The following is a 22,624-nucleotide window of genomic DNA, read 5'->3' as shown; positions in this document are numbered from 1 at the left end:
AGTGAACGTAAACAGTTACACATGAAAAAAAAAACACACGTGTAACAGTATAACAGATCCTTGTGTCACAGCCGTCTTGTATTCCTGCTGCCAAATTATTCCTGAGATAAATATTAAAAATATATATATATGGCAGTTTTTACCCACAGTATCGATGTCAAAATTGTGGCCAGTGAAAATGCTGAGAGGCAAGTAACTTTGGAAAAGCACTAGCCACAGCGGCTGCTTAGCAAAAACATTAATGTCAAGCCCTGCTCATAACAGTGCCAAAAATATAAGATTTATTATTGACGGTATTGACAGTGGAAGAAGAATACCTTCTGCTGGGTTCATGATTGCATCATGGAGGACAGTAGCAACACTCCCTGCCACACCTGAAGTGGAGAACAGAAGAAAATTAACCATATCAAGTGACAACATGTGGAAAAAACATGTCCTATTTCCCAGACAAGATGGCACACTATTTTTCCCTTTTATTTCCCCAAAACAACCCTGACCTGAACCTTTTAAATTATAAACCCTCCATCCCTTGCTCTTTGGTTCTAAAATCAGAAATCTATAGACAATCAATGGACACTAGACGTAACAATTTATCGCGTCATATATATATCGCAATACGAAAATGCAACAATATGTATTGTGGATAGTGACAATATATATTGAGCATAGTTCACCCAAAATAAATATAACTGTGTGAGAAAAAATTCAAGTTTTCAGAGTTTTAATGTCAACAGTAAACTACTATGTATAATGTTGAATATAATATAATGCAATATGGAATATTTGTGGGTCCTGATAATGGCAAATATTATTTGGCCTACATTGCTTTAAATATATATAGTCAGTGACCGAGTGCAAGCATTTTCGTCTAAAATAATTCTGTATTTCAGGCTTCAGAATCATGAATATGTTTATTCTGGTGTCTCTATTGTCCTGTGCGTTGGGTTTCAGCAACAAGTCCAAGTCTATTCATTTACACCCACAATGTAATACCAAATGTAGCATTTTACTCAACAGTACATTTTTGTTAACCTTTTCCCATGTCTTGGAGTATTATAATAACAACCCAAAAATACCAATTACCCCTAATAGACACTCATTAAGACTTCAGAAAATGAACCCCTTCTCCTACCGTTAGCAATGTGGCTGTTGCCGCCGTTCTGTATGACGTCACTAAGGCTGCGTTTGATTCGCTCGTAGCAGGCGAAATACAGCGCGTGTGCGGGGCCGGCCCCCAGTACAGTGATATTGAGGCCCCTCAAGGGGCGAAGGAGGCCCTCAGTCTGCACAATCCTCTTCAGCGCTCCGTACACGCTGCGGTACTGAGCTTTTGGGTCCGGCTGTAAACTCTGCATACGTGTCTATGAACAGAAAGAGAGCAGCACATTCAGATATCAACCATAAAAGGAATAATATTTGATACGCAAAGAAACAAAATATATTTACAAACAGGAACAAGACCAAATCATAAAGATCGGTTCTCGTTTCTTGTGTTCTGACTTCTGATATAAAAAAATCTGATATCAATGTTTTTTAAAAAGATAATTTACAGAGACCCCTAAAAATATGTTCACAAAAATGGAAGGAAATACCAACAATATGCAGACAAAGATATAAGCCGTCCATCTTTCTGCTTACCCAACATTCAGCTCAGTTATAAAAACATGCTTTGTTTAATGTGAATGAATTGGCACGAATCATCTTAACACACAGTTTAGCTGAGCCAGACTTCTGGCTATCAGAATAAAGCCTGGTCCACACCGCAGTTTATTGTGGCCAAAAAACCCCCGCTCAGACATGAAGAGACGAGCAACATCAAGTATAACATGATCACACAGTTTTTTGCCACCGATACTTCTGGAGGGAGTATAGGCTTCACACACTTTTAAGTAAGTAATTTAAAATTCATTGTGATTCAGAAAAATTGGCTAATGAATAATGAAGTTTAATTAATTTCTTGATAAGAAATTGATTCTTGATTCTTCACAAATCAGATACAGTATCCACAGTATTCCTACGCCCCATGACGCTTTGTGCGAATTATGAGTGTAACTTCCGTTAAGCTGTAAACAATCAGTGAAAGACTAGCTCTATGGACGCAATAATATATATATATATATATATATTTTTTTAAACCTTTCCACAGCAAAATCGGTCGGTTAAATATCACTGTGGTAATCTGTATTATGTAACATACGTTTCCTTTATACTTTTTTTTTTTTTTACTTCAGCATTGCATGATACTATTTCAAAGTGATTTCAGTCATTTTCACAGATAATAAATTGTATGTCCCTGTGAAACCAAACCTGGAAAGAGACGTGTGGATTTGTGGAGAAAAAAAAAGAAGAGATTCTTCGAGCATTCCAGTGAATTATTAATGGTATACATCGTAAATTAAATCGGGAGAACAGAACACAAATGTGCAGTATATGTTGACCTTTATCATACTATTACAGCAGAATTCAAAAGGAAAAAAGAAAATAATCATGAGGAAAAGAAAGCAGAGCTCTTGCTATAGATATTCTTGTTATAACATGTCACGTTAAAATACCAAGTGTTACGTTATTCGCATGTTGTTCTTAAATAAAACATGAAAGAAAATTGACAGCTCATTGAGTCAAACTGACAGATAAGCTTTATTTGTAGGAAGACCTTAAGATTTGAATGGAAGTTGACCAAACCGGAAGTGCCACCCATAATTCAAAACGCAGTAAACTCATCAGGAATAAGGTGGATATACACTCACCTAAAGGATTATTAGGAACACCATACTAATACTGTGTTTGACCACCTTTCGCCTTCAGAACTGCCTTAATTCTACGTGGCATTGATTCAACAAGGTGCTGAAAGCATTCTTTAGAAATGTTGGCCCATATTGATCGGATAGCATCTTGCAGTTGATGGAGATTTGTGGGATGCACATCCAGGGCACGAAGCTCCCGTTCCACCACATCCCAAAGATGCTCTATTGGGTTGAGATCTGGTGACTGTGGGGGCCATTTTAGTACAGTGAACTCATTGTCATGTTCAAGAAACCAATTTGAAATGATTCGAAGCTTTGTGACATGGTGCATTATCCTGCTGGAAGTAGCCATTAGAGCAGGGGTTCTCAAAGTTTTCATAGGTGAGGGCCAATTTAGTAACCCAACATTGAACTGAGGGCCGCCAAAGGGGCGGGGGATAAAAAAGAAAAATAACTGAAAAAAAATCCCATTTGAAATAATTTTAATGACCAGATTGCATCTCTACAGTTTACATTTATGCAATAAACACATTTTAATTCATAACTGAGGCAAAACCTGGCGAGTTTTTTTTTTAACAGAAACTTTTAAAATAGAAGCTTAACAAACAAGTCATCATCATTCATATCTATCATTGCCTGTCAGTCGCGTTTCCATTATTGCAGATTTTCGCAAATGTTTTGCGCTATTATTATCTATTTTTTTTACCGTAACTGAAAAACGAAAAATTAACGGTTGTTATCTTTTTAAAACGCAAAGTTGAACACCAACCGCATGACCCCAATCGACTTTTCCTTAGTAAAAAAAAATGGTTCCCTTCATCTCAGTGGAATAAGATTTTGTTAATTTTCCTACATTATCTATCTATACACACGCAAAAAAACTGGGCTTGATTCGGTTGTTCTATAGGCATGTAAAAAAAAAAGTTACACTTCTTGTCTTCGGGGTCAATATGACCCCACATTGAAATGAATGGGAAAATCGAAAAAAAAAAAAACTTTTTTTTTTCATTTGTCAAAAAAAAAAAATAAATCCAGAATAAATCTGAAACTTTCCATACCGCAATGAAGTCCTGGTACTAGAGCACAAATGCAATGTGGAACGAACATGATCACTTGCACACACACGTGCACGCGCACACAAACACACACACACACACACACAGGTGTGACTCCAATTGAAAGCATTTTTATTGAAATTGGCAAATAAAATCAATAATTCCTGCATAAATCTGAAAATTCTCACGCATAAATGAAGGCCTCGTACTAGATCACTAATACAATGTGGAATGAACATTATAACACACACATGTGCGCCCACACACACACAGACACAAATACACACACAGATAGAGAGAGGTGTGACTGCAATAGAGAGCATTTTTATAGAAATTGGGAAATAAAATCAATAATTTCTGCATAAATCTAAAACTTTCACACACAAATGAGGGTATGCTATGAGAGCACAAATACAATATGGAAAGAACATGATTACACACAGATCACATACACACAGAGAAACACACAAACAAACAAACAGGTGCGACAGCAAAAGAGAGCATTTTTATAGAAATTGGGAAATAAAACCAATAATTCCAGCATGAATCTAAAAATGTTCACACAAATGAAGGTCAGGCATTAGAGAAAAAAACAATGTGGAATGAGCATGATTGCACACACACACACACATGCACGTGCGCACACACAAACACACACAGACACACAGGTGTGTTTACTCTTCACTCCTGTTCATATCTGCCTATAGCTGTTTGTTTTTTGTTTTTATTTACTTTTTAAAAATTAATTTTTTATTCTAAAGTTAATAATTGTGTACATTTTGATTATTGAAATATGTAATTGCAATCAAGTATTTTCTTTTAGTGGTAACTTGTGGCATTATTGCAAATTTATTTGGCATTACTGCACATTTATATAGCACTATTGCAATAACAAGATACTTCAAAAGACCTCAAACAACAACAAAAATAATTCTAAACTTTGACAAAATACTGATTTAATGTATTTTAAACATTTAAATATATATATGCATAACAAAAGCTGTTATAAGAACAGGAAGTCACATGCAGAAAAATGAATGGATCTCTATGGGGCCTCTGCTGGATGCATATGGTAATTACAATTCCAGGCTAAAAATATATTATCTACAAAAAACAGCTAACCAGCAGATGGCAGAATTATGCATCTAACACCTATATCAATATCCAGAAACAATTCCTATTTCAATTTGATCATCATTAATGTGTTTTTTTAATAAAAAAATAATATTTCATACATATGCTAATGGTGTAGTGGAGGAATTCTGCAGTAAATAGGTAAAAAAGTACTTCATATCCCCCAAAACACAGCATTAATGAATAGATGAGAAGTAAACAATAAAAATGATATGTTATTTGTATGATTAAAAATGTATATTTTTTGTACAATTATTCTATCAATTGTTGGGGTCATATGGACCCCAAAGCCAAGATTTGTAAACAGGAAACGAAGACAATATGAAGGTTAAATTAGCCTACTTTTTGCCCCTTTATTAAACATTTAAAATATTCACAAATTAATATGGAAAACATGTCGATTTTACTGGTTTTCTAAGGCCAAATTAGAACCTGGAATTTATATTTTTCCCGCAGCAGTGCTGAATGAGAAGAGATATAGGCGATAGCCTGTGTCTCTGGAACCACAGCCCACAGAAAGGTGATTTATAGGTGAGTTATAGGCGAATGATAATAAATGTGTCTGAAAAAACAGCGAGGCATTTTAATTGTTTATTAATTATTGTTTTCTAAGTGTCGGCTAAAAACATATCTCTATCTCCGCTGTTAAGCAGATGCGCTTTTAGAGAGAAATGCACCATTCATACGGATTACATAATCAGAAGGTATTGCTTTCGATTCGAATTTGTTTAAAAGTGGACATTCAAGCTTTCGCCTACATAGGTTATATTGTTTCAGTTCTCGCGCTCCAGTTCACGGAGATCATGAAAGCGCGTAGGCTAGCTACTGATTGTTTTATTTTACTTTACAAAAGCACAATGTTTTCTTGTTATTATGAGTTTACACAAATAAAAGTAGTTGCGAATAATGTATTATTATTTTCTGTATGACCAGAAATGATAGAGTATTTTAAGTTGTTTCCACTGTTGATAGGAAAATGCAAGTGTTCGCGCCGGCGAAAAATTTGAAAGTTAATGGAAGCGCGGCTATTAATAAGCTTGTCATTAAGTCACACTGAATATTGATTACTTGGTCAACATACCCTTTTAAATTGCAATGGGATTTGCGGTGCTGTTTTCGGCCGCTAAACACCACTAAACGGATTGATTAATTTTTTCAAAGTAATGTACAGTTTTAACTGTTTTACAGATGTTTTTCAGATGTTATCGCACTTTGAGAACCTATGCATTAGAGGATGGGTACATGGTGGCCATAAAGGGATGGACATGGTCAGAAACAATGCTCAGGTAGGCCGTGGCATTTAAACGATGCCCAATTGGCACTAAGGGGCCTAAAGTGTGCCAAGAAAACATCCCCCACACCATTACACCATCACCACCACCCTGCACCGTGGTAACAAGGCATGATGGATCCATGTTCTCATTCTGTTTACGCCAAATTCTGACTCTACCATCTGAATGTCTCAACAGAAATCGAGACTCATCAGACCAGGCAACATTTTTCCAGTCTTCAACTGTCCTATTTTGGTGAGATCTTGCAAATTGTAGCCTCTTTTTCCTATTTGTAGTGGAGATGAGTGGTACCCGGTGGGGTCTTCTGCTGTTGTAGCCCATCCGCCTCAAGGTTGTGCGTGTTGTGGCTTCACAAATGCTTTGCTGCATACCTCGGTTGTAACGAGTGGTTATTTCAGTCAAAGTTGCTCTTCTATCAGCTTGAATCAGTCGGCCCATTCTCCTCTGACCTCTAGCATCAACAAGGCATTTTCGCCCACAGGACTGCCACATACTGGATGTTTTTCCCTTTTCACACCATTCTTTGTAAACCCTAGAAATGGTTGTGCGTGAAAATCACAGTAATTGAGCAGATTGTGAAATACTCAGACCGACCCGTCTGGCACCAACAACCATGCCTCGCTCAAAATTGCTTAAATCGCCTTTCTTTCCCATTCTGACATTCAGTTTGGAGTTCAGGAGATTGTCTTGACCAGGACCACACCCCTAAATGCATTGAAGCAACTGCCATGTAATTGGTTGATTAGATAATTGCATTAATGAGAAATTGAACAGGTGTTCCTAATAATCCTTTAGGTGAGTGTAGTAGGGGTGTAACGGTTCAGTGTGTATGAAGAAAATACATAAATAAAAAAAACTAAATAAAAAACCTTGCACCACAGGTCATCTTAAATTTGACAACGCATCTATAATATGGTTTGTAGTAAATAATGCATAAAACAGACAGGCAAAGTTCGGCTAATGTATGTTTCTGTCGATGGATAATCATTCTGGCTTCCCAAATACATTACAACAGCGATGATCAAAAACCGTGAACAAAACTGACACTCTTTGTAAACTTTGTTCAATGCAAGTGACATGTACTCGAACATGACCAGTCATTTACGCCTGTGAAAGCACAGGAAAGCAGACGACACCTGAACAGCACGCGTTGCTATCTGTGTTTAAACTAAACTAAAAAGATTTGCCAATTTAAACATTCAAGCGCTCTGAAGCACGCGCACGGAAAGCCGTGTATCAGACACCGCGCAAATATTGAGTTATCGTTCAAGTCTTGCGCTTGAACGGACAAATTCACAAAAAAATTATGTCAACATGTCCGTCTTGGCGAATATCCTAGCAAACACAGTGGGTTATGTCTTAAGTGAACATAAACATTTGAGAAAGACAACACGTGTATCAGTATCAGTGTACTGGATCTGTGCATTATCTCTTAAAGTGACAGCAGACTAATATTCCTGCTGTCTGTTTTTTTAATGTTAATAAAACAACAAAAGACAAGGAAATCAAATTACTTTTGTAACTTTAATAATGATTAACCTATATTTAATTTACACAATGAAGATTATATGTAGTGTTGTTTACATTTGATTACTTCAAATTTCTGTACCTGAAACCACTGTTACAACTACCTGAAAAAGCTGAAAAGCACTGTTTATTTTATTTGTATCTTTGCTCTATAGTATTTATTTGTGCTTTTGTTTGTAGTTTGGTTATTTGTTCTCATGTTCTTTATTTTTTTTTGACAGTAATCATTTTTCCCCTGAGCAAACTGAACCGCACCGAAACCGTGATAAAAACCGAACCGTGAGTAATCTGAAGTTACACCCCTAATATATAGCTTGCAAGTAAATTTCAAAGGAGAGCTAGACTGCAATGCACATGATGCATGATAAAGTGGAAGAGTCATTTAAGTAGGTCTATATATAGTCCATGTGAAACAAGTTTAAGCTTGTAAATAATCTTTTTCCTCATTGTCCATCTAATTCTACCATTTAAACCTAAACCACACCGGTGAGACCGGTTACAGCTAACTTGAACAAGATGTTATTACAGCTAATCAAAAGCGTTTAATTAACTCTTCTTTAACAAGAGAACTAGATAAACACCCAGATAAGTTTTAATTTATTAGCCCAAAACGATTTAATATAAAACCCGTCATCAAACCATGACAGCTAGCTGGATAACAGAAAACATTAACGTGGATGAGTGGAGTTGTGTGGAAAATTCAGATCCATCTCAAACGGTCCAGTAAAAGAAATCTGAGCTCATGCTTTATTATAACAGCAATGTTGTTAAAAACTAATCTATTTTAGGAATAAAAGTGCATTCTGAAGGGCTTAGGGAATGAAAAGCAGAAGAATAGCTTAAAATGCAACAGAAAACACTGTGCCAGTGTAGTTTCCTCAAATTAATTCAAGAAAGACTCATAATGCCATGAAAATATACGTTTGAAACTCCAAACCTCAATGGGTTACACTTCCTCAGAGGCAAAACTTCCTACGTTGAAAAAGGAGACTCAAACAGAGATTCATTCTGCCTTCACGTGCTATCGGAATAATCTTAAATATGAGTTTCCTAGTCGGGAACTGGACATGAACGCCTCTCAAGACAACAAAGCACTTAAACAAGACAAGCTCATAATCACCACTTTAGCAGTGGGAAATGGAATTAGGAAATTTCCAATAGCAGATGAAGGCAGCATGAAATACACTATGTACACAAAAAACAAATAATGATGGATACTTTTTGTACATTTTCCCACTTATTATTATATATGAACATCAAATGTCTTGAGAAACAAAACTAGAACAGATATGTAGGAAATCAGCTGAGCAGTTCGACTTGTCTTGGTAAGTTAGGATGCTTCAGATTAGGTGGAAAAAATGGCCGTGTCACAATCCAAGTTTACTGGAAGCTCCAGGACTAAAATGGGCTGGGCCGCCGGAGCAACGAGGGCGAGCTGGCAAGCTTGGCCTGGCATTTGACCCAGCTCTTTTCAAACTACTGGAGCGTTAGGCAAAGTATACTTTGAAAGGCTGTGCACGAAATGCTTAAAATTAAGTATAGGACGGTTGAGCTTAAGCTTTGCATGTTTAAATACGCTAGAGGAGGCTGTACTGTACTGTACTGTACTAACTACCTCAGGGGAACTACATGTCACTAGTGGCACTAGCTGTCTGTTCAAAATAATATTCTACATCCATTAATCCTGCCCAATACCTAAACTTAACCACAACCTTAAAGGTGCCATGTGTCAGAATGGAGTTAAAAATATACAAAAAATGAGTTACACAGATCAAAAGAATGAGAAGAAATAAGGGCGATGATGTCATAAAAAAATTTAAAAGTTATTAGTGTTGCAGAGATATCAACCTGAATTAGCATGCTAAATTACTAGCCCCGGCCCGACAGATGTCATAATACCAGTTTGGGCCATGGGAGGCGGTATGTGGGCAACACCAGCCAAACTGCAATAAACGAATAAGTCGCACGGCATACTTGAACCTGATGCCAACCGTGTGGAAAGTACACCCCACTAATACAGTTCAGTTCAGGGAAAAGAGCGGAAGAATGGCTGAAGATCTTGGCAAGAGACCTTTACCACCACCACAACCACCCGCTGCAGGGAAAAAAACGCGCTCGGAATCACAAATAAAATCAGATCGAAAAAAAAGGAGCAGAACCAGAGTTAACATTGGCACTGCTTTCCATCGTTGGAGACAACTAATGGAAATGAAAGAAATGAGGTTCGACTCCGAACTTGCAACATTTCTTTTGGATTGGTAAGTAAGATGCTGTTAGTATTTCGCTAGAAGTTTGTTTTATATGTTTGTTTAGTTTTTTCGGGAAGTTATAACATAGAAATGTATCGAAGGCTGTTCGATATAAGTTGTAAAGTTAGCGATGGCTACATTGAAAGGTGTAATGAGAACTACGTGAGCTATATTATGTTTACTAAATTGCTTTCCTGAGGTAAATCTGACATATTTATTCTCCAGCTATGTTATTGACCTCTGCACGCTGATTAAAAAAATGATTGGTCGGTATTATGTATGAAGAATACATTTTGGTAAGTTGTAGCATACTGTATCTTTCAACAGTGTTCGTGTGTTTTTACTATTAGCTAGTAGAGATGATCGGTTCACGTGCGCTAGGGATCTGTCGTGTAACATTTACAAGCGCCAAAACGGTATTTTTTGTTTGAATTGTGTAATAAAATTGACAGAATCGGTGACGGTGAATTCGTGAGAGTTGTCAGCTCTGAATGGCGCTAGCTTGGTCAACAGCATCGAATGCAGTCTGTCAAATAATGTAATTCAAACTAACAATAAAAATGTAATATGAACAAAACGAATATGACCATATTCACTGGTAAAGGTGAAGGGGAGTAGCTTGAAGATGTCATTTAAAAATCACTTAACATCAACCAACGTTCCTCTGGAGTCAAAACGTCCTCTATTAGGAGTTGGCTCGGCTTCGGCTATGGCTCTAGGGTCGTTGTGAAGGGGGCGGAGCATAGAGACTATGCCGTTTCTCGTTTGTTACTCTAGAGTAGATCAATTCACTTTCTGGAGGTAGACTGCCCCCATCTGGTATGGAATGTGGAGTATGAATTGATTTTTTTTGCGGATATTACACAAGGCACCTTTAATAACTATTAATAATTGGGAGTTTATTGAGGGAAAAGTCATAGTTAATAGTTATTTAATAGTGAGAATTGGACCCTAAACTAAAGTGTGACCATTTTTCCTATTGTACCGAACTCGTATCGAATCGTGACTTCAGTGTACCGTTACACCCCAACTGGATACAGAAATGTTTTTCTTCCATCAATCGCGTTTCCATTACAGATTTGCAAAAAACTTTCGCGATAGTTTTTTTTATCAACACTTGAAAATATCGCGAAAGTTTTGTGCAAATCTGTAATGGAAACGCGATTGATGGAAGAAAAACATTTCTGTATCCAGTTGGCGTGTAACGGTACACTGAAGTCACGATTCGATACGAGTTCACGAAAATGCCGACTTTCCATTTACCAATGTTACCAACTAAAACGTCATTTTTTTTCCTATCGCGATAAGTCCTCCCAAAAATCATGGCAACATATGTTGGTAGGTTTACGTATATCGCAGCCACCGCTCTAGACATTATTTTTAAAGGAAGGAGACGTAAGCAGGTTATCCAAGCGTTAAAGGTAAAATATGTAGGATTTTTGCAGTAAAATATCCAAAAACCACTAGGCCAATGTTATATATTTTGTTTAGTTGATTACTTACAAAATCCCAAATGTTTCAAACATTTTTTAAATCGTTAGAAAATTGCGATTTTAACCAAGGAAACGGGATGTGTGAGCAGGGGTGAGGAGTCGCCAGTCAATGACGTCATATCCGCGTTACCCTCGGTTTCCGCCAGGTTTGACCTCGTACTGCCATAGTAACCATGGCAACAGATGTTGACAACTGGCCCGTTATGCCTAGCAGGACGCTCACGCTGTTGTTGTTTTGTTCAAACATTTTGGATCATGGCAAGCAGACTTTGAGACAAAAAAAGGACTAAAACGAAGATCAACATCTTTCGAGATGCCGAAAGCTGCACGTCTGCGACTAACTTCGACTTGACAGAGACGCGAGTGTTGCATGTACTTTTAGACAGGTGAGCAAATGTACATAAAACTATCAATGTTATTTAGTTCAACATGATGAAATGTTAGAATATGATCTGTATGTTATTCTAATGTTGATCTAGCTTAACGTACTTAGTCTCATACAGCCAACACACAACCTAACTTACAACATTCAACATACTCAAATGCCGTTTAGTGTAATAGTGTAACTGTTAGAGCAAGTGAAACAGCGCTGCTTTACCTCAAGTTTGATTCGTCTAATAAACTGTCCTGTGTGAGTATTAATTCAGTACTTGCGCGTAGTTCGGTAGAATGAAATGTCCTTATTCTTTTATATCCGTGGGACTAGTGTGGCGCTGGTATACGTCTAGCAATCGCGCCCTGCTTCATACCACAGTCATGTTAGAAACATTAATGTATTCACCGATCCATAAAAGCTCGACGACAAGATCCATAATTCAGCTTAATGTGGAATATACGTCATCAGTATACGCCTTTGTTATTGTAAGAGGTTAGCGACCCCTGGTGGCGAAAAATCCTTGCATATGGTACCTTTAATGGCAAGGAAACATACGAGGTATTTCTTTTTTGCGATATATGGGAGTTTTTGCAAAATTGACGCGTTTCCATTGGTATTTTCAAAGGGTAATGGAAATGATGCTATTCAAAGCGTCTTTCTATTGGCTTTATGCAGCTGTAATAAGTTGGCATTTTATGAATGCTTAAACTTCTTAACTGGTTCCAATCAAACGTTGTAACAGAGAGGTGACAGTCTCGACAGGAATGTGACAAAGTACCGTGTGCGTATCTGTGCACATAACTGCCTGTTAATCAACCTAGCCCAAATGCATTAGACACTTCAGTATATTCACACCCTTCTGGATGTCTGAGATTACGACCTCTTGCCCGGCCCACCCATGAGGAGTCACACACACACACACACACACACACACACACACACACACACACACCAGCCCGTCCGTCGCCCAGTTCTACACTGATTAACACGGTCAGGCTGAACATTCAAGTCAGCTTTCACATGTTATTGAAATTATGGTTTACAGCTAACATATATACAATAAGATAATGAGTAATCATGTTTTATTTGTAGCCATTGTACTTTCAAATACAGAAAATACAAACAATTTAATATGCATATCGGCCATATAACATTTAAATTGTAAAAATAAAAATGGCTAATAAGCTAGTGTGCTAAATACCTATTACATAGGCCTATATAATATGTAAAATATTGTTTACTGTAGTTTTGTTTAAATAAATGCAGCATTGGTGAGTATACGAGACTTTTCAAAAATAGGGGGGGGGAAATTACTAACTCCAAAACGTTTTGAACAGCAGTGTATTATTTTGTTTTGTTTTTCCAAAAAATCATTTGTATCATGTTTCTATAAGTTTACAATACTACTTTTCAAAACAAATGCTAAAGTTAAACAATGGATAATATGCAAGAACTATGGAAAATGTACAAAAGAGCAAGTACGAAGTAGAATCAAGAGCCTTAAAATCTGAGTTATGGCCGAGCTATTAGTTAGCCATGTAAAAGTCCTTTGGTTCCACGTGATATTTGATTGTAAAAAATAAAACATAAAAAAATGCTGTTTTAATTTGCCTTATCCCTTTAACAGGCAAGAGTGGAAAATGCTAAGCAATAAATAATTTCATTTCATTTTTTATATCATCTGGACTTAAATAAAACATATCCAAAATAATTTTTTTTAAATTTGAAATAATTTGGATTTTATGATTTGTGTCTCCTGAGATATGTTTCCTGATTAGGGTATAAAAAAGGACCAAGTCATTAATCTGTTAACTGTTACTGCCACTGCATGTTTAAAACAATTATATCCCATACTTTATCTGATCTAATGTTGACAAATTAGATATCATTCGAAAGCTTACGAACTCAAGATTCAGCCCGTGAAACCCGTTTTGAAATTGGACGTTGCGTTACCATAGAAACGGTACTCTAAATTATTTTAATGGGCTCCTCCCCTTTTGGGCATCGTCATGTTTCATAATTTATGATCAAAACCTTTTCTAATCTTGAGAAAAGACATATTGTCAGAAAGGTCTGAGTCTCAAGGTTCCATATTTAGTGACAGAAGTGATATTTGGACAGAAATTTATTAATTTGTTATTGCAGAATGCATACAATTAAATTCAATGGAATGTAAGTCCCCCGGTGGCTATTTTTGGTATTACGCCTAAACAAAATCTCATGGGAACTTCAATTTTTGTGATATCAATTTCAAATTTGGAACACAACTTGGTTAGATATATGGCTTTGATTTTATAGTCATTTTATTGTAAAAAATATTTTGTAAAATACATAATTTATAAAAAAGAATAAATATTAAGTACAGTATATTTGATTTAATGTAAGTTTTAACCTTCCTTAACTTTTTCATACTTGCATTTTTTGAAGTGCTTCAGTAATAATCTGCTGACTGTTCCCTTTAAAACAAGACCAAACTTAGGTATATATCCCAAATCATTCTTGAGTTACAATCATTTAAGTTTGAATAGTGAATTTTAAATAGAGCTAGTTTAATCCCTTTGTTATACCCTAAACAGGCAACGTGTCTCAGGAGACACATATATTTTAAAACGTGCTAAATAACAACATGAACAACATATTACTTAATTTTCTCCTTCAGCACCTTAAGACAATGTTCACAATTAATATTAGCAGTATTCTTTTTTTTTCAGAAGAAAAGTAAGTTTAATATATATTTACTTATCTCAAAATCTGAATGTTCTGCACCACTGGCAGCCATGTTGGATTTAGGTCAGGCTGACTAATTGATCACAAAAAATTTGAAGCAAATCATGTGACCAGCATACTCAAGACAGACCAGGCTATCATAAGTGATACAAGAATTTGATGAAAAAAATCGTTCTTATGCCCCAAAAAAGAGAATAAAAACTATGTATCTCGTGAGACACGTTGCCTGTTTTAGGGTTAAAGCATTCCAAAAGGTGCCTATAAATTCTGATTGAAAACTAATCAAAATATTAAAAGTGAGATCACATATGGGATAGAATAGGCAATATTATTGACAATTGCATGTATTGATTCAATACAATCATAAAAATGTAATAAATCTTAATATCAACAACTACCCATATATAGAAGATTGTGGCACCAATGCTATTAGTCTGGAGGCCTGACAGTTAAACTCAATACTTCAAAGTAAACAAATAACCATTTCAATCTTTACACAAGAGCACAAAGCTTGTGCTTTGCATGAGTTGGACAAAGAAGTGGTTCATTTGCATTGTTGTAATGGGTTTATTTTGGGTCAATGTCTGGAGAGGAAAACACCGCCATTCCTCCGGTTTCTGTATTCTGGTTCCTCTGTTATTGCTGCATCTCTCTGAATTACACTCCGCCTCATTAATGTACATGCATCACATTCACAACACGAGCAAACGCTGTCATACAGAACCTTGTGATCCTTGAAGAACTTTCACTTTTCACACAGTGACACGAACACACATCCATCAGGAAGGGTCTTGAGTGTGGAAAAACTACAGATTACCAACACATTTAAGTGGGTGTTGAAGACTACATTACATGGTATTTGCAATTCATTAATCTTCCACAATGTCGACGGGTCAATGACGAGACATTTTTTTGTGTCCATATGGTTTAATCAAATTTAAAAGGGTTAAAATTTCAAAAATAAAATGACAAATTACTTGCATACATGCTCTTTTATGAGAACCCAGTCTAAAATTTCTGGTTTTAATACATTGAGATAACATTTGGGGGATGATTGCAAAAATGTCTATGTGGTGTAACCGTCAAAACTTTGTACTAAATAATTGATCTTGTTTAAAAAAGGTGTAATTCTCAATAAAACCCCATATCAGCTAGTTTGGCATAATCTTACATTAGAACTATTTATCAGTAAATAAAATTAAATGGAACACCATTGTTGTGAATATAATTAATAATTTGGGCAATCATGCGAGTCAAGTAAAATTCCTGAAGTGTCAAGCTGGTGTAACCACCATTCAAGGAGTCATTTTGTTAATATTGTGTAAGACGACCATGTGACATGAGACAGACCCCCATGTGACATGAGCTGGTGTTATTTCACCAGCTGTCGTATATGTACTCGTTCATCATCATATATGTATACAATTTATTTATATAAAAACTAAACTCCCAATATGAATGCAGGATATCATGAGATTAATACGCGCTCTCTCTCTCTCTATCCCACATTCAAGCATTTGTTATAACTAATCCTGACGCATTAAAATAATTTAAGACATAATTTATTTCTGAGACCACATTGTATAAAACATAACTATTACAGTCTGCATTAATCTATAGTAAGCATGAGAAAATATGAAATGAGCTACAGCAACAACACTAATAATGGGTTTGACAAACTGTGTATATTACATAATTTAAGATGATGACGACAAGTAAATATGTGAGTGCATGAGAAGAAATATCATTGAGAGACGACAGAAGTGTGTTTATGATAGAGATATCCTGAAACATCCATGGTGGGCACATTCTGAATCAGAGGATCAGGTCTGTGTGATAAAAGAGCTGCCAGACGATGATTTTCCCACCAGCACATCGCAAAAAACGAAGGATGCACCGATATCAAAATTTGGGCCGATACCGATAACTTTTTTTTTTTTTTTTTTTTTTGAAAGCCGATAACCGATATATTGCACGATAAATCTAAATCCAAATTTTTATTATATTTTTGACAGCCTGCTTAAAAAAACAAAAGTCTCACCATTAAAAGCTATTTCCCAAGCACACAATTGTAATGTTATCATTGTAAAGCAGATCAAAAGCATCGTGGCCAACAGTTAAGTTTCTCGGCTCAGCTTTAATTTAAAGCCAATAAATAATGGATTATTTCCTTCAGCTGAGACACATAACTGTTGGCCATGATGGTTTTCATTTAATATATCAGCCATGAACATATAATGGCCGATACCGATATGGTGGCCGATATATCGTGCATTCCTAAACATTTTTATGACATTTTTTGACTTCGATTCACGTACTGGTTCTTAGTAGGCTCGGCTATCACTGTAACCGGAAAAAACTTTTACCCAGCGTGGGCCATTCCGGAAGCCAAAAACCAGGAAGTGTGAAAACCTAATCGGGTCAATTTTGGGCCCAATTCTTCCCTTCTGACAATCCTTGGTAAAGTCCTGATTATCTTGATGGTTCTAAAGATTATCTTGTCTGATTTTCCTGTGGTGTGATCTGTGTGTTAGGAGTGATTGAATCTGCTCGGAAGAACATCGGGGACGCACGATCTCAAATCGCAAATATCCAACATGTTGAAAATGTATGATCAGAAATCGTTTTTATTGTTATGTTTGGGGTCTCTACATTTTGAAAATCTAATACGATTTTAAATAACCAGCCTTTAATGGAGAGAGAGAGACGGCTCATTTCAACGCATTATATGCACCATTCTTATTTTCTAAGAGCGTGAATGATCAGACAGACACAGGGAGTGTGTGTGAGTAAAGGTCATGTCCTGAAACACTCCTCGGAGGTGCTTGTAGGAAGCGACAACACTCGTACAGCTGGCAAGTCCCCCAGAATTTCTCACACTGGAAATTCCAGTTTCACTGCAAAGCCTGAATCATTGCGACACTACATCAGCCCGAGTTACTACAAACATGTGCTCCAGTAAGTAAATTGCAACATGTTTTGGTAATTGTTTCAACATTACATTTAAGTTTGTGTTCAAAACATCCTTGTCAGCTTTAAAATAGCACATAAAAAATAAGCAGTCACTAATCAACATATTCATCGCTAATGCTAACATCACTTGGTTTCCATTGTTCCTTAAGACAAATTTTTTTCAACAGACAAAAGCAAGAGGAAGTATTTTAAGATGAATCGCTTTCTGGATGTCTGACAAATGATTTACAGGCCTGTTACACGAATCATTAAAAGCCTTAAAGCTTATCTTCTGTTAGAGTGTTAGAGGAATAATAAAACCTACTTTTATAATGATTCTCAACATTTATTTATTTCCTCTCTTAAAAATGAAGGCATGCAACAACTCAAGTGCTGTATATTTGAGTATTAAACGAGATTTTATTGACTCAATATCAATAAACAGTCTATGATATGAGAGCATTGGGGTCAATTACGCAATAAAGTGTATAGAAAAGGAAGAATCTTCTAAAAGGAAGGAAAGATTTATTTCAAAAGTCCGTTTCCAAGAAAAGCACTCCGTTTTAAAGTTGGTTTTGTAAAACTTTAGGGAAAGTTTAAATCCAACTACTCTTAAAACATCATGTGGTATAACAATTAAGTTAGGGGTAATAACATATTTGCACCTCGAATTAGGGCCGAGCGATTCATAGAAATGGTAATAAAATCGTGATGTGAGCGTGAGCAATTTCTAAAACGCAGCAAGCAGGATTTTTCCACCTGTTAAAAACACAAGAGGCAGCTCTAGGGATGTGTTTTTTAAAAGTTGAACTTGTATGCGCCGCGTAGAATGCAGCGTCAGAATGCATTGCGTTCACAATAGCAGCTTATGATTCGGTCTATTCTGCGTTTGGCTTGTTCCAATGGTGACAAGTCGGTCTAAAGAAGAACGATTCAGTGTAATTGCTGGTCAATGCCGCTTTATTAAGGCAGAGCGCTAACAAGTGCTGTGCGGTATACTGGTTCATACCGAAAACCGGTGTATATTTTTGGCCAAACCGCCCAGCACTAGCGCTAACCCCTATTCACGGATTTGAACGCCAGTGCAACGGCTGTTTTTTTTGTATCCTTGCGCCCCACCCTTTGAGAACCACTGGTCTAGTGCGTTTACATAGACAAACAATGCTAGCGAATGATTCAATGACTCATTCATAAATACTTCACTTGTTTGATTAATGGATGAATCTGTGTTTTTCAATGAATCAACATTTCTATTACCCTTCAAATTGCGAAATGAAAAAACACCCAATGGAAACATGTCAATTTTGCAGAAACTCCCATATATCGCAAAAAAGTTTTCCCGCTCGCATGAGGTGGTTTTTCAGGCAATTCCAATAAGGACTATTTCAGAAAACTGCAACGGAGACAGTTTTTTTTAGCATTTACAGGTCAACGGTGTACGTGAAAGTCGATCAGGATGACGTGATATGTTTGCACAGAAAACGAGACAGAGTTCTTTATTAAACTGATAAAACACAAAATGATTACACAAATACTGGATTCTAAACAAAGAAATGCCACAATTTCTCAAGATCTTGAAGCAGGAGGAGGGAGAAACACTCTGCCGCTCACAGTATAAGAGGCTTTCCTTGACATTAATGCTGTGATACACACCTACGTCTCCTTCAGTTCATAATAATGGCTAGTGCGGCGGTTGCGATACACGTAAACCTACTAACATCCGTTGCAATGATTTTTGGAATGACTGAAAAAAATGACGATTTAGTCGCATAACATCGCTTAACGGTCATTTCGCAATAGTTTTTTTGTTGACATTTAGAAAATATCGCAAAAGTTTTGCGCAAATCTGTAATAGAATGACAAATATATTTTTTAACAGTCACTTGTCGCCACCTGGTGGCGATGTAATCGATGCAATCATTATTTGAAGTGCCAAGTTTCTTTCAAAAGGCGATTTGCCCCCATTTTGATCACTTCTGTAGACTTCAGTGCTTTTTTTTTTAAATGAATATTTGAATACTTAAGCCAAAAAATTCATTGGTTATTATAAGTTGAAAAGTTTGGATACATTTATTTGAATTGGTCATTTTTTACTATTTTTAAAAACATCACATTTTTCATTGGCAATATAGTTTAAGACGTTACATCAAATGACGAGAGGGGTTATTTCAGATGCAGAGACATCATTCTGATAAAAAAATAAAAAATTTAAATAGCATGCCAGACATGCAATGATTATTTGCAACGACAAGGACAATTGTTAACAAAAAAATGGCAAAAAATTTCTTAAATATGCCTACATGACACAAATAATAATAAAAACAACACACAACCCAATTACAGCCCAGTTAGGGTGTTCCTTCCAGGTGAAGTCCAGGGCCTCTGGTTTATTAGGCATCAGAAGCGTCTCTGTGACTATGTGCTCTCCAGACACGTACCAGTATACGGCTCTCAATCGCGTAGAGAGAGCGAGTGAAATCTGGCAGCCACTGAGGAAACAATGACAATAGCTTACACAAGTCCCACAGAATAGACGCAGAGCAGCCTGGCACAGTGACAGATCACTTTCACTCGCAAGTTTCCCAAAAAGACAAAGTTACGACACTTTTGTCCCAAGTACCAGTTTGTGAAGAGATAGAGCTAGAATACCTACAATAAAGAAGTGGAAGCAAAGGACTGTTTTGTTCAGTGAACTAGCTGGCTTGGCAGGCTTTGCGTTCGAACTGTTGATTTAAAGCCAGACCGAGGCTAGTTCGAAGATTAGCGCTGCACTCACACACAAAAACACCCTGGCATTTCCATTCAACATCATGAAACGACAATGTCACCTCTGATGAAATATGCACAACAAGGGAGAAACAAAGATGACCTTTCATTCTATGAAATAATGAATTTGACCAGACAACGTCATGCTGACTGACATAACCCAAAAATACCAATTCCCCCAAAATAAAATTTCTGTCATCATTGACTCATCCTCAAGTTGTTCCAAACTTGCATGAGTTTCATTCTTCTGCTGAAGAATTTTTCTAAAGAATGTCGGTTACCAAACAGTTTCTGGTCCCCATTGACTTCCATAGTATTTTTTTTTTCATACTATGGAAGTCAATCTTTCAATTACTTTAGGAATTGATTCAATCCCTATGGAAGTTAATCTCTTTCATTACCAGCATTCTTCAAAATATCCTCTTTTGTGTTCAGCAGAAGAAAGAAACTCATACACATTTAGAAAAAATTGAGGGTGAGTAAATGATGAGAGGATTTTCATTTTTTGGTGAACTATGCCTTTAAGTTAAAACTCATCAATTTCCTCTATTCAAGGACGCCGTGGCCTAGTGGTCAAAGATCTCGGCTGCTAACTAAAAGGTTGTAAGTTTACACCACAGCAAAGGTCCATAAACTACCATCATTATGGTATTGACCCACTTACACCCAGATTACTCAAGGGCAAGTGTACAGAACATAAGCTTTTGTCAAGTACACTTTAGCATACTTCCTAGTAATTTTGAATGTAATGTTTTCAGACACCTAATTGCTATAAAAAGCTAGAAAAGCGTTATAGTTTGAATTATTAAGCGCAATTAGGCCTAGTTGAACTTTTTCTCCTATTGTTAATTTATAGTTAAAATTGAGCAGCCGAATGTACCGACAAGCATTTATAATTAACTAAAATATACTTATTTGTATACACGTATTTGAAAAATTACACATTTGTAATTAAGAATTTGTAATTTAGTACATTTAAAATACATAAACTGTACATGTAATATCGAATAACACACTACATTACTTCTTTAAAGCACAATAAAAAATTATCAAAAAATAATTATTTAAAATGTACTTTAGGGTAAAACTTTCAATTTAACACAAAGTGCACTATTTATAAATGTAGGCTAGGCTACTTAAACAGTCATGAAAGTGTACTCTCTTTAATTAGCCTTTTTTTATTTCAGTAAAATTATATAAACTGTAAAGAATAATATTTTTTATAAGTTATAAGTTTTTACATTGCGTTAACTCATCAAAATAAGTGAAGCAATCTTCACCTTTTTACGTTATACAAGATTCAATAATAAGTTTAATGTAATTTAAGTTGAAATTAATTAAACATCCAACTTGATTGAACTTATAAATTTAAGGCAGCAACAACTTATTACAGTGTAGTTTTTTCCCCCTGAAAAACACACTTTTAAGATTTGAAGTAAACTGCAAGTACACAGTCAATACAATCAAGCACACTTGTTTACACAAGGAATATCTCTACTAGGTTGATAAAGATGACTGACTTATGCATGAATGAAAGAATGCATTGAAAGCATGACTTGCAGCAATTATAGTAAGAGTTAGAACACTATCACGTAACTTAGTATGTGTATTCACTAAGCTCTAAACATGTGAATTGCCTGACACTTGAAAAGACTGAGTTTATAGAGAAATAGCATTGAAGGTCATTAGAGCAGCTGTCAGTGAAGCCTCGACAGCACACACACACACACACAACTGATGCTAGTGGGAACTTTTACTGTTGTAAAGTAGTAAAGTGCTCGTTCTCACAGCAAAATGCATGGCCGACTGCGCTGGTTTAACTTGGTTTGTTGTTTTGGGAAAACTTGAGAAGGTTTGAGTCATCATGAGATTTGCAATGCTGGTCTACTTTAACTTTAGTTTGAAACGGACGCTTGAGTTCTAAGTTAAGCTGGACAGGGCTTCTCACAGCACATCTGACACATGTTAGTGAATGTGTGTATGTTGTGTAGAGTTAAGTTGAGTTACCTTGACCGAGTCCACGGGGTACATGACTGTGTGCTCCAGCACTCCGGCCACGGCGCCCGCTGTCATGTGCGTGCCCAGCGACGCGTGAGCGGGCAAACTCTCGTAATCCGCGTCGCCCTCCGACGCCCCGCCGTCGCTGTTTACCTCCGACATCTCCACACTCGCCAGGACCGCGTCGCTGCGCAACTCCATGCGCTGGAAGCGTTAAACCCACACGTGATACGCGGAGATGTGAAGCGGCAACACGAGCGCGCACATCACTATCACCACCACTGCCGACAACGTCATCTCAGCGACGCCGT

At 36.6% G+C, this 22,624-nt stretch overlaps 1 protein-coding gene across 1 annotated transcript in view; it reads right to left on the bottom strand.

Annotated features, from left to right (window-relative positions):
* The window catches only part of slc25a37 (solute carrier family 25 member 37), a 29,043-nt gene extending 6,419 nt beyond the window's left edge, over positions 1-22,624 (bottom strand). The window contains exons 1-3 of the mRNA XM_077223713.1: positions 22,323-22,624; positions 1,133-1,361; positions 318-374 (exon numbers count right to left, since the gene is read on the bottom strand). Coding sequence (XP_077079828.1) covers positions 318-374; positions 1,133-1,361; positions 22,323-22,514 — 478 coding nt within the window. The 5' untranslated portion in view covers positions 22,515-22,624. The remainder of the gene's footprint in view (positions 1-317; positions 375-1,132; positions 1,362-22,322) is intronic.

This window comes from Siphateles boraxobius, unplaced genomic scaffold (genome assembly GCF_051911475.1).
Source record: "Siphateles boraxobius isolate OS27281-9 unplaced genomic scaffold, OSU_SipBor_1 9, whole genome shotgun sequence".
Lineage (NCBI taxonomy): Eukaryota > Metazoa > Chordata > Actinopteri > Cypriniformes > Leuciscidae > Siphateles > Siphateles boraxobius.
Note: the sequence above shows the minus strand (reverse complement) of the source record. Positions and strands in the feature narration are given on the sequence as shown.